Source organism: Haliotis cracherodii, unplaced genomic scaffold, assembly GCF_022045235.1.
Source record: "Haliotis cracherodii isolate W230 unplaced genomic scaffold, xgHalCrac1.p SCAF_6, whole genome shotgun sequence".
Taxonomy (NCBI): domain Eukaryota; kingdom Metazoa; phylum Mollusca; class Gastropoda; order Lepetellida; family Haliotidae; genus Haliotis; species Haliotis cracherodii.
In genome coordinates, this window is record NW_027266319.1 from 18,230,516 (window position 1) to 18,244,017 (window position 13,502).

A 13,502-nucleotide genomic window follows, 5' to 3' on the forward strand; every position below is an offset into this window, starting at 1 on the left:
CTAACAGTATATATCTGGTGGACATAGCTACTTACACTACTGACAGTATATCTGTGGACATAGCTACTTACTATACTGACAGTATATCTGGTGAACATAGCTACTTACAATACTGACAGTATATCTGGTGGACATAGCTACTTACAATACTGACAGTATATCTGGTGGACATAGCTACTTACAATACTGACAGTATATCTGGTGGACATAGCAACTTACAAAACTGACAGTATATCTGTGGACATAGCTACTTACAATACTGATAGTTATCTGTGGACATAGCTACTTACTATACTGACAGTATATCTGGTGGACATAGCAACTTACAATACTGACAGTATATCTGGTGGACACAGCTACTTACAATACTGACAGTATATCTGTGGGCATAGCTACTTACAATACTAACAGTATATATCTGGTGGACATAGCTACTTACACTACTGACAGTATATCTGTGGACATAGCTACTTACAATACTGACAGTATATCTGGTGAACATAGCTACTTACAATACTGACAGTATATCTGTGGACATAGCTACTTACAATACTGACAGTATATCTGGTGGACATAGCAACTTACAATACTGACAGTATATCTGTTGGACACAGCTACTTACAATACTGACAGTATATCTGGTGGACACAGCTACTTACAATACTGACAGTATATCTGTGGGCATAGCTACTTACAATACTGACAGTATATATCTGGTGGACATAGCTACTTACAATACTGATAGTTATCTGTGGACATAGCTACTTACAATACTGATAGTATATCTGGTGGACATAGCTACTTACAAAACTGACAGTATATCTGTGGACACAGCTACTTACAATACTGACAGTATATCTGGTGGACATAGCAACTTACAATACTGACAGTATATCGGGTGGACACAGCTGCATGTACTCAGCGATTTATCTAGACCTGCTCAGAGGCCACAATTCAGCCACAATTCGGTCCCAATGACAGTACAAATTTCCAAACTCAATTACAAGATTCCCAATTCCTCAGATTTTATGAAAAAAGAATATTCAAAAAATCTAATTTTGAAAATATCACAGTACTTTTCCCAATTTGCCTGCCAAGGGCACTTTGTTTGGAATCCTAGCTGAATCCCTGGTGCTGCTGTATTTCGGTATCTTGTAGAGACATTTGTCATTGGTAATATATCCCAATCATCACGATCTTTACATTGATTGCAGTCATCCAGATAATGTTTTGAGCATCAGTACACACCCCTACATAACACAAAAGAAGGAAGAACAAGTACCTGTTTGAGAGCATCTGTTGTTTTGGCTCCCTCAGGGTTGTCCCTGTCCAAGCACTCCAAGCTCTCTAAACACCGAGTCAGCGTCCCTGCAAATGTGAGTCCATGGATCAGTAGTGTCTTACTATGCAGTCAGAAATTATGGTTGTGACACAAAAACTAAATAATCACATTGGTACGGAAGCCTTTTAGGGCCATTTTTACAACAACAAAATTTGGATTCTGTCTTGAAATTTCAAGATACAAAAGTTGAAATTTCAAGATACTAAGTTAAAATTTCAAGATACTATCTTGAAATTTTAAGATACAGAAGGTGAAATTTCAAGATATTAAGTTGAAATTTCAAGATAGTATCAACTTCTGTATCTTGAAATTTCAACTTAGTTTCTTGAAATTTCAACTTAGTATCTTGAAATTTCAAGATAGCATTGGGAAAAAAATGGCCTTAAAAGGCTTCCGTACATTGGATAAGTCTAGTATGAGCAAGTGGTTGACAGCATGCATAATAATCCACATCATCAAGGTCAGACCCAGACAGCCAGGTCAAACATCGATGTACATCTCACTATATTCAATCTACACTTCACACAAAACATGGAGAAGTTGACCACAAGGAAATGACATGAAGACAATAGTTGACCATGTGAAAAGATGTTGCTTAGACTCTGGTTAGAAATAGGTTTATTTGCCTCTCTTATCAATTGCCTCATTCATTCAAAAATAGCATCTGGGTGTGACTATGATCCACGATGTAAAGCCCCTTCTCAGTTTAGGTCTAGGTCTAGTCTCCCAGAGCCATGAGAACATATTATAAAAACAAATTCATGTCTAGAAGGATTTGGCTTCTTATTTAGAAGATGAACTCCTGGGCAATAAAAAGAATACACTTCAAATGGAACTGACACAAAAATTACAAATGTCATGAAAACTTTTCTAGACCGAAACAGTCGCTGAAAGACTGAAAATTTGAGGTCTAAAACACAACTGTGGCACCCACATCAAATCCCACCATCTCGTTTGTTTCATTTCTAGCCACCATCAAACATGTGTTTATATTTTCTATGGCTTGGCAATTTACAAAATTACAAGTTTTTAATACGATAACTTTATTTCTGAGCCTAAATGTTCATCTTGTCTAGGCCTAAACATTGCAGTTACCGTATTCGACATAATAAGCGCCCAGGGCGCTCTCAAAATTAGAAATAGGGGGCTCTTATTAGAATATTATTTTGGTTAAAAACAACAGAGTTGAAAGATCGTAAATTTCGAAGTTTATGCTGACAGCCTGAAATGTTTATATACGACAGATATATATTTTTTCCAGAATTTAATTTCCCATAATTAAGAATGCATATAACATACGTATTATACACGAATAAATAAGTCATGTGTACATTGATCAATCGGAAGGGGTGCTAATTGGGATTTTCACTAGCCAATATATTAGAAAATATCGCCATGGGCGCTTATTAGAGCGGGGCGCTTATTACGTCGAATACGGTAGTTCTGCACGAGACACTAAGACATCGTCTCTGTTAGTTAGGTACACGGTCAATGCGAGACAGCTACACATGAGACAAGACTTGACTTAGTACAAAAACAAAGTGGTGTTGCACTGACTGCCATCAAACATCCCAGTTCTAAAGTACTCACGGAAATGAACAAAAACTGTTTTTCTCAATTTAAAAATCGACACAAAGTGTTACGTAGCTGTAAATACGAAATAACAAAACAACTGGACAAGTACTAGTCTGGATTTGCTAGTTTGATCTCAGTGAACAATACAAAATGTACTTTACAGGAGGTAATTTGTCGGCACTTTCAACATTCAAAAATAAAACTAAGTCCAAATTGACATAGCAGAAACAGACTATAGGCATTATGCACCTGTTCTCACCTGTCGTCAAGGTGTCATAGGTCACCTTGATCTACTTACACCTGGTTATGCCCTGTTTCACAATAGTCTGTTTTATTCACATTTTTACACACTTTTACGTGTAAAAAGGCATAAAAACATTTGATACGCTGTATTTGTGCCACGGCCCAATTAGTACTAATTAAGTTGTTTGAATATTTACATATTTTGTATATTGACTGCATTTATTTAAGATTTGAGGTCGAAAAAACAGGGTTTTTTCATTTCCGTGAGTACTTAAGGTTCCACACACAGGATGCAGGATCATCTATCCCTAGAAGTTAACAATCATTTCCCAGCAACTATTCGCTATTTCTTTCCACATGGTTTTTATTTCCAGCAAGAGTACAGATACATGGGTTACATAGAAGAGCACACAGTTTGGTATGCAGAGTTTCAAATGGACACTGGTTACCGGCCACTGACCGATAAAATTTCAATTTGACAGATGGTTTGTTCTAGTCAGACTTTTGACCAATAGAAATGCCACCATATGCCAGAAGGTGTCACACAAATCATAACTTCGTAATTAAAACTTACACAGTAAGAATTACTCCTACTTACAGTATCGATATAACAAAACAATGCATAGCCATCGAAAATTGTAATTGAAATTCTGAGCAATGCGTGTCTTTGCATCATACTTTCTGTATCATAGGGTGAGTGAGTGAGTGAGTATGGTTTTACGCCGTTTTTAGCAATATTCCAGCAATATCACGGCGGGGGCCACCAGAAATGGGCTTCACACATTGTACCCATTTCGGGAATCGAACCCGGGTCTTCGGCGTGACGAGCGAACGCTTTAACCACTAGGCTACCCGACCGCCCCTGTATCATAGGGAAACACTGTCAGGAGCTATGGTGACTTAGTCAAGTGAATTTCTTATCGCTCATGCCCAGATCAAATAATTTAATTTGATCACAAATGCTTTTGCTTTGACTTGTTGTTGTGGTTCGTCCAGCATTTTTCTTGATTTGACTTACTGACTTCATTGCCTTGTGACATTACTTGGGTCCAAGTCATTGACCTATATACATTTTGGGGGTCAAAATCACTGGTATGGCTGTTTACAGGCAAATTTACTTTGACATTACAGATATTGGAGGTTTAACTGACTTAGGTAATTAGGACTTAAGATAAATTGACTGGTATAGGATTGCTACTTAAATCTTTAATCTTCCAGCAACATGTAACTGGAGACTCAAGGTGTCAGTGCCACTCATATCAATGCCAAAGCTTTATTGATTCAATGAAGGATACATAAACAGCCAGATTCTGAGTATTGTCCTCAGGACAGCTGGGGCTACAACAAATTGTCTTGAAATAGGTCAAATTACTAGTTTCTAGTATGTAGTCAAAGCGGTAATACCCTAAGGATCTCAAAAATGTATTTGGAATTTGAGGATTCGTTCTGCACACACTCAGCCATGCTAAATGTATGTGCATGGACTTTCCACTGATACTGTACTGTTACCTAATGTATTATGGTCAGAAATTATGTTTGAATCCTTTTTGGATGTGCAGAGGATAAATAATTCAGTTTTATACAAATTGAATATGCTACTTATTAGGGCTGGGACGAGTCCAAATATACTACCCGGGTACCCACCCACTTTTTACCTGACCCTACCCGGGTACACACTGTAGGTCTCAGAAGATATCTCGTGTCCGATTGGGAACATTTTTAGCAAAGCCATGGCAAAACGTATTTAGATACATGTATTAAACAATCTGGTCATTCATACACTGAAGCTGAATTAAGTTATATTTCTATTCAACCGTATAAAAAATCAGAAGGAATGGGTGCATAAGTCAGAAAGAAATGCGAACATTAGTGACTTGAAGTGTAACCACTGAGTTCTAGATAATTTTAGTCAGTAAAACAGGTCCGGGTAGTCCTGTGGGTACCCGGGTCCTACTCAGTACCCACCAGACCCGGGTACCCGAGTTACCCGTCCAAGCCCTACTACTTATAGAGACGGACACAGCCAGTCCCTACAAGAAAAGACTGTTAAGCAGAGAACAAACATCCAACTGAAGAAATGCAAACTCATTACAGCATAACATGGGGTAGTGACGAAATATAGCAATGCTCTGTGAGTGTGATTTGTTTGTTGTTTAACGCTGCACTCAGCAATATTCCAGCTACCGTATTTGACGTAATAAGCGCCCCGCTCTTATATGCTAATATATTGGCTAGTGAACAATCCCAATTAGCACCCCTTCTGATTGATCAATGTACACAAGACTTATTTATTTGCATATATTACGCACTCGTGTGTTATATGCACCCTTAATTATGGGCAAATTCTGGAAAAATAGATCTGCTGTATATAAACATGTCAGGCTGTCAGCATAAACCACGTAATACATCCTTTAACTCTGTTTTTTTCACCAAAATAATATTCTAATAAGAGCCCATATTTCTAATTTTGAGAGCGCCCTGGGAGCTTATTACGTCGAATATGGTATATGCGGTCTGTAAATACAATGTAATCGAATCTGGCCACGATAATCCAGTGATTGAAACCATGAGCATTGATACATGCAATTGGGATACGATGACATGCATCAACCAAGTCAGCGAGCCTGACCACCCGATCCCGTTAGTCAGCTCTTACAACCATCTTCCCGAGGCAAGAGAGTTAACTTACTTAAAAAGTCCAGTTTCCACCCTTGCCGAACTAGGGCTGGAATTCCTGGGCTCGATCGTAGCGCCACCAGTGGCTATTACCAGTTATGTCCCTTCTAAACGTCTCCTATGGACCAATCAGATTCCACCTCTCGTATCACTTGCGTTTGCTTTACACAAAGTGGTGGCGCCCAGTCAGGACGATTTGATCGATAATCAAGTTCTATATCGTGATAAAACGGGTCTTACATCGCGAAATGCATCAAATCATGTGAGCACCTTGATTAAAAACATGAAAAGATTTGGAAAATATCTGCTAACAACGAGTTGGCGGTGTACATGCTTTGCAAATCCTGCAATCGACCGAAATCTGCACGACAGTTTACGAACCAGATTTCAAATTTGGTGAGCGATTTTGACTGGACTATGCATAGACACGGTAGTCCAGCCAAAATGTAACTCCATAATACCAGCCTAGTTCGGCAAGGGTGGAAACGGGACTTGTATAGTCAGTTTACTCTCTTGCCTCGGGAAGATGCTTACAACAAGCATAGTCGCCTTTGACAGCAAGCTTGGGGTGCTGAAGAGTGAGTGAGTGAGTGAGTATGGTTTTACGCCGCTTTTAGCAATATTCCAGCAATATCACGGCGGGGGACACCAGAAATGGGCTTCACACATTGTACCCATGTCGGGAATCGGGGTGCTGAAGACCTATTCGACTTCAGTGAGTGTGAGTTGAGTGTAACGCAGTGCACAGAATCTAGCAATCATGACATCTACTTCATGTGGGAGGTAAAGTCACAGGAACCTGGGTCACGTTTAGTGAAATCCACAATCGTGGGTAACGTGATGACAAAGTAAACAATGTGAAACTTGCTCCATTTCGTTTTGCCAGGTTTTGAACCATGACCGGTAGATCCTGGCAGAGGAACGTGGAATGAACAAGTGAATGAGTTTTATGTAGCTTTAGCAATATTCCTGCTGTGTCATAGTGTAGGGGCACCAACAACAAGTGATATCTTCAGGTGTATAAGCATTAAATATACACAAACAGAGTGCAGGTATTCATGTCACTCTTAAAGGGGCCGTCACACCATGACGTTCTGGTCAACGTTCTCTGAACATTTCAATCGTTCAATTTTTGAGTGTTCTAGAATGAGGATGATACATCTGGCGTGTGATTAACTTGTGTCTAACGCACGAGAAGCGTGTAACAGCGACCAAGTAAGATACCCCTGAAAACCATAAGCGTGTGCTAATGTGCCACTGGCGCGCGACGAACGATTTGTCAACGTTAGACGAGCGTGTTGAGCGTGTGACTAACAGAATAGCGTCTTGCAGGATTGCTCCTGGACCAATGTTGTTCAACTGTGGTAGGACAAGAGGGCGCAAAATCTCGTCACGATACTGCACTCCATTCAAATTGCCTTGAACAAGATAGAGAGGTGTTTGGTGATGCAAACTGAAGCCTCCCCATACCATCACAGAGCCACTGCCAAACCTGTTTCTTTCTCGTACAATGGCATCATCATAACGTTCTCAAGGACGTCTCATAACCCTTACCCTTCCATCATTATGCTCAAGACAGAAAAGGGACTCGTTAGTGAAGAGAACTCTGGACCATTATTGATAATCCCATCTCAAATGTGCCCTGGCCCAGGCAAGTCTTGCAGCTCGGTGATGAGGACGAAGATGAGGACGTACAGCTGGACAACGTGACCTTAAATGAGCAGCTCTGAGGCGGTTCCTGATGGTCGATACGCTTACGTTAGTGGGTGTTGCTTTTCGGAGTTGCAGTCTCAAAGCACTGGCTGTTGTGAACCGGTTTCGAAGGGCTTGCAGCACAATGTATCGGTCACTGCCCTAGATGTTACTCTGGGTCTACCAGAACACGGTCTGTCCTGCACTCTCCCTGTTGTCTGGAACCGTTCCCTCAGTCTGTGAATGACAGACGGTGACACTTGAAGACGACAGGCAACATTCCTTATGGATGCACCATCTTGTAGCCACGCTATGGCCCTACTCCTGTCCTGAATGCTTAATGGTCTTCGCTGGGGCATGTTTAAGGAAATGTGTAACTTCACAGTGTCTGAAGCTTCTTTTTAAAGAAAAGTTGGCACCAACTGCATGGGAATTCTGACTTTCACATGCACTAGGTTGTTGTGTTTTGGCGCTTTAATCTGACATGGCGAGGGAGTCTTTCTGCACCAAAGTTTTTTACTGTTTTGGCATTTAATCAATTTGACCAAATTCTTCAAAAAATGAAGCACTTGCAAAAATGCATGACTCAACACATCATTTAAAGTACCCTCAGTGCACATAAAAAGTTGCATTTACTGAAGTTAATTAATGACCAAGCCACGTTAAGTTTTATACATGGCTATGAAATTTAGGGGTGTTCCCATAATTTTTGTGTGTATAGTATATATAGTATACCCATGTGGGGAATTGAACACAGGACAGGTGTTGAGCAAATTCTTGTTTTATGGTACACATAAGGCACATATCAGTGACAAATATGATATCTGATGATGTTCTCTATTTTTGGGTAAATAATTGACTTGTCTTTGCATGTGTTTGTGAAGGGTGCCACTGATGGGGCAGGGGATACGCTCACCTTTTCAGAAACACCTGGTATCATCACTAAGTGAAATTGGTTCCTAAACAAATGCTCATGGTATCGTCAGAATTATACAAACGACTCTACTTTTGGCAGAGATTTCTTATGAATATAAAAAGGGTTTTGTCACTTTTATTTAAACATTAGGCTATCCCACCGGTCTGAAGTTCTGATTGCATTTTAGTCATCTGGAAGTTGCAATATGGCTGCAATTCGACGCTATAATTATAAACATGACAAGAGTAACGTAGCTCCTAGCAGTCAATATGTACAATTCATATGGAAGAACTTGATACCGTGAAAAGTAATCTTGATCTGATACCACAGTAAGTGATCTTCATCTGTCATCATTGGGCTAAATGTAATTAATATGTATAGATACTGTCGAGAATTGAGGAGAGATATATACTCAACGCCAAAAGAAATGTGAACCACGTTTCATTTGGCGGTGAGTATATATAAAATGTAATACACTGCATTCCCGATATTTATGTAATGAGTGAGTGAGTGAGTGAGTGAGTGAGTGAGTGAGTGAGTGAGTGAGTGAGTGAGTATGATTTAACGCCCCTTTTAGCAATATTCCAGGAATATCACGGCGGGGGACACCAGAAATGGGCTTCACACATTGTACCCATGTCGGGAATCGAACCCGGGTCTTCGGCGTGACGAGCGAACGCTTTAACCACTAGGCTACCCCACCGCCCCACTTATGTAATGAAAGGAAATATATATTAATTAGGAGATAAACATATTGTGTTTTCAATGTAGGGCTAGGTTACTTGTAGATTTAACCGCCCTAAATTGAATTTGGAACTGAACGCGTGGTTAGATCTACAGGTAACCTAGCTCTACACTGAAAACACAATATGTTTATCTCCATTCTACCATGACTAAATAAAATGCGAACTCTTAGGTGTTAACAAATATATTGAGTGAAGTGGCATGGGTTGAGTCCAGTGTTTTGAGTGGGTTCTCCATCAGAATTATAACAAAATATAGCTCAGTATTTTCTCAAGCTGTTTGTTTACACCGTAATACTCCACTCGAACATATGACAGGCATTGAAAGCATATAAGCACGGTAACTTGGTGAACTAGCATGAGGTGGGCATCCTTAAAGAAAACAAAGCAAGCTTTGTAAAAGGCTTTCGCTCTACATTGCACGTTACCATTATGACGTCATATCGCTCATAGTGACGCAAAAGATATGACGTTACAGTCGTATATAGAAAAGCGCCAAAATTCCAAGCTCTCTGTTGTTTCCAAAATGTAAATACATTCCCTTAGTAGATTGCTATCATGTTTTTTGCACGACAAGTATTGCCACACATCCTTTGAACATTGTAGTAACCGCATCTGTGCATTTTGTAACCTGTAATTGTAGATATAATTATTTAAATATGCCTACCGACAATGACTTAACATAGTACTATTCTATGAATATTAGCTTCCGCGCTGATGTGGACATCAAACCTGCTGTTTCAATCAGAGGGGGTTTATTGTCATTTAATAGCCTCTGATTGACCAATCAGAATCAAGTAAATTTAAAATTCATGGTCGAATAAGCAATTGATTTTATTGTTCCAATGACAATGATCATCACACTGTGAAGGAGTTTAAGGGGGTCTGAGGGTTTTACTGCCCTCTCTTTGAATTATTGGATAGCAGGGGTCACAAGACCCCAACAGGAAGGACCAGTGCAGTAAAGACACCATGCTGGTGCAATATGGAGGCCAGCGACTGTTATGTTGTCATGTCAGGGGAAACAATAATTCATAAGTTCTCAACAGGGAGGACCAGTACAGTAAAGTCACTGTTCTGGTGAAATAGCCTTGTTGAAAAATGTAGGCCAGCGACTGTCTGAACTCTCAAGGCATGTTGTCATGGTGTGTAAATCTTAAATCCTGCTGTGCTGAGTTGGTGGTCCAGCGACCCGGTCACCTACAGATGACCCTGTTAACTAACCAGCAAGGCTACACACATGTACTGTAAACTAACACAGGGTCTATGAAATATTTAGTTACACAACAACACAGGGTCTATGAAATATTTAGTTACACAATACATTTCTCTCCTCTAAAATTGGAAACAAATCTTTCTTTCTGATGCTGAGGAACGTGTTAGACTTGCTTTTATCATGTTTATTCAAATCTAGATTGGTTTTGATTTCATAAAACACGTATATTCAACAGCCATGGTGCAGGACTAACAGGGGTAAGCAGGGCTTACTCTGGTGTTTCCATGGCAGAAAATTCCCCAAGTGCTACTGCCCAGATTGAATGTAACATTTTATCAGGTTCACGTGATTTCTACGAATTTATACTGATGTGATTTCTTTTCTACTATTTTTTTAACAATAATGTGAAATAGTTTTCGTAAGACAGCACAACATTTATCTGGTTTACAACCTTAATATTCGTTTACCAGTACATTTATGTGAAAACAATAGCCATCATGCATATGTACTACAATTTGACAATGATCACGATTCCCCCAAAACTAATCCAGATGCAACATGTTGTAGATGTAAGAATGACTGATGAATATTCCATAATATACAGGCATGCTCAACCACAAAGCTGAGTCTTGGGAAAACCAGACATAGGCTGACTCTTTCTTTCTTCTTTGTATGAGACCCGTGAAGATCGGGGGTAGAATAGGTCTTCAGCAACCCATGTTTGCTGTAAAAGGCGACTATGCTTGTTGTAAAAGGCGACTAACGTGATTGGGTGGTCAGGCTCGCTGACTTGGATGATGCATGTCATCGATCCCAATTGCGTGGATCGATGCTCATGATATCAATCACTGGATTCGATTATTTACAGACCGCCATCATATAGCTGGAATATTGCTGAGTGCGGTGTAAAACAACCAACCAACCAACCAACTTCTTTGTATGCTGTTTAACCCCGCACTCAGCAATATTCCAGCTATATGATGGCGTCTGTAAAATGTAAATAATTGAGTCTGGACAAGAAAATCCATCGATTGACATCCTGAGCATTGATCCAGGCAAATAGGATACAAATACATAGCAATACAGTGTTGGCATGCTCGGTGAAGGTGATTTGTTCGTTTGTTCAAGCTATATGTGGTCTGTAAATAATCGAGTCTGGACCAGATAATTCAGTGATTGATACCACGAGCATCGATTCACGTAACTGGGATTGATGACATGCATCAACCAAGTCAGCGAGTCTGACTACCCGATCCTGTTAGTCGCCTCTTACAACAAGCATAGTTGCCTTTTATGGCAAGCATGGGTTGCTGAAGACCTATTCTACCCCAGATCTTCACAGGTCCATAGACTGACTCACATAATGCAAAGCATTTGACCAAATCTTTTTTGTAAACATCTCTGAATTAAGAGTTTATCTGTTGCATCCTCCATGTCAAATAATGATACAGTGAACAAATGACATACTGACATCAATTTTGTAAGTATCCTGTATCAAATGCCAGTCAACCGATCGATAGTATTCAGCGGCTTATGTAAGAGGTCATGTGTAGAGTGGTTGGTGTGTGCTAAGGGGAGAACCAGGTATGGCTAGTTGGGGTGGGTTGAGTTGGAGGTGAAGGTCAGGGTTCAATGTACAGTCAAACTGACATATCAAGTTCACTCACACCTGTCACTTCTACTTAGGTCACGAGGGAGGCCTACGGCTTACTGCTGATCATTCAAGTGGAGCACTCACACAATCAAGGCCAGGCACCCAGCAGTGATCGAGGCTTAACCATTACTGGCACACATAACAGCAATAGGGAAACACCCTTCATACATGTGTAACAAGGGATAGAACTTATCCGAGAAAGTCAACATGTGGAAACATCCCCAAAATCTTAAAAATGTAATCAGCCATAAGGATGCCCTTAACGTTAGTGAAAATGGCTCGGGCTAGTGGGTTAGTGCTAATTCTTATCCTTGACTTACTCTCATTCAAAGATAAGGCTGATAAGCTTATACCTAAACTATTTCACAAATTCTGTGTCATGTCACGCCCCCTTCCATGCTGGGCATCCTTTGTGGGAATATCCCATCAATTTCAACTATGTCAGGAACAGTTTCATATGATTAAATATGTGTGCTATATATGAAACCAGCACTGAGTTATAACTTCCTCCGCATAGGCTGTCTCAGTTGGTTCGTTGGTTTCTTGTTTAAAGCCGCACCAAGCAATATTCCAGCTATATGATGGCGGTGAGTAAATAATCAAGTCTGGACCAGAAAATCCAATGATTAATCTCATGAGCATCGATCCACGCAACTGGAATCGATGACATGCATCAACAAGTCAGCAAGCCTGACCACCCAATCCCGTTAGTCGCCTCTTACGACAAGCATGGTCGCCTTTTACGGCAAGCATGGGTTGCTGGAAACCTATTCTACCCTGGATCTTGACGAGTCTGCTGTCTCAGTCAACTAGAAGAATGCCAAAATCAGGTGTCAGAGCATGTAGATGATCAGGTGTCACAATTTTCCAATCAACTTACCCCAATGTCCTAACCAACTGTCTTAATGTCCCAATCAACTGTCACTATGTCCCAATCAACTGTTCCAATGTCCTAATCAACTGGCCTAATGTCCCAATCAACTGTTCCAATGTTCCAATCAACTGTCACTTTGTCCCAATCAACTGTTCCAATGTCCCAATCAACTGTTCCAATGTCCCAATCAACTGGCCCAATGCACCAATCAACTGGCCCAATGTCCCAATCAACTGTCACTATGTCCCAATCAAGTGTCACAACGTCCCAAACAGATGCTCTGGGATGTTTATTGTACAATAAGAACAAAATCTCAAACACACCTGTGTAGGAGTCGCGGAGGATGTCGATGGAGCTGATGAGCTTGCCGGCCACTGCATGATTCAGTCGACTGAGGACCAGTTCCTGGATCTGACCTGTACACACCTTCAGGCTCTTGCTGGTCTGAATCTGACCATCGTCATCAATGTCAACGCCTGCAATACACAATTTTGGTTTACACATAATTCTTGATAGTTCAAAATAAACAGATTTTAAGTGCATGTGTATCTATATCTGATATACGCAAAGG

At 40.3% G+C, this 13,502-nt stretch overlaps 1 protein-coding gene across 1 annotated transcript in view; it reads right to left on the minus strand.

Moving 5' to 3' along the window:
• Positions 1-13,502, minus strand: part of LOC139444811 (dual serine/threonine and tyrosine protein kinase-like) — a 45,116-nt gene that overhangs the window by 11,296 nt on the left and 20,318 nt on the right. Inside the window, exons 4-5 of the mRNA XM_071225775.1 lie at positions 13,255-13,407; positions 1,283-1,368 (exon numbers count right to left, since the gene is read on the minus strand). Of these exons, the coding sequence (XP_071081876.1) occupies positions 1,283-1,368; positions 13,255-13,407 (239 nt within the window). The remainder of the gene's footprint in view (positions 1-1,282; positions 1,369-13,254; positions 13,408-13,502) is intronic.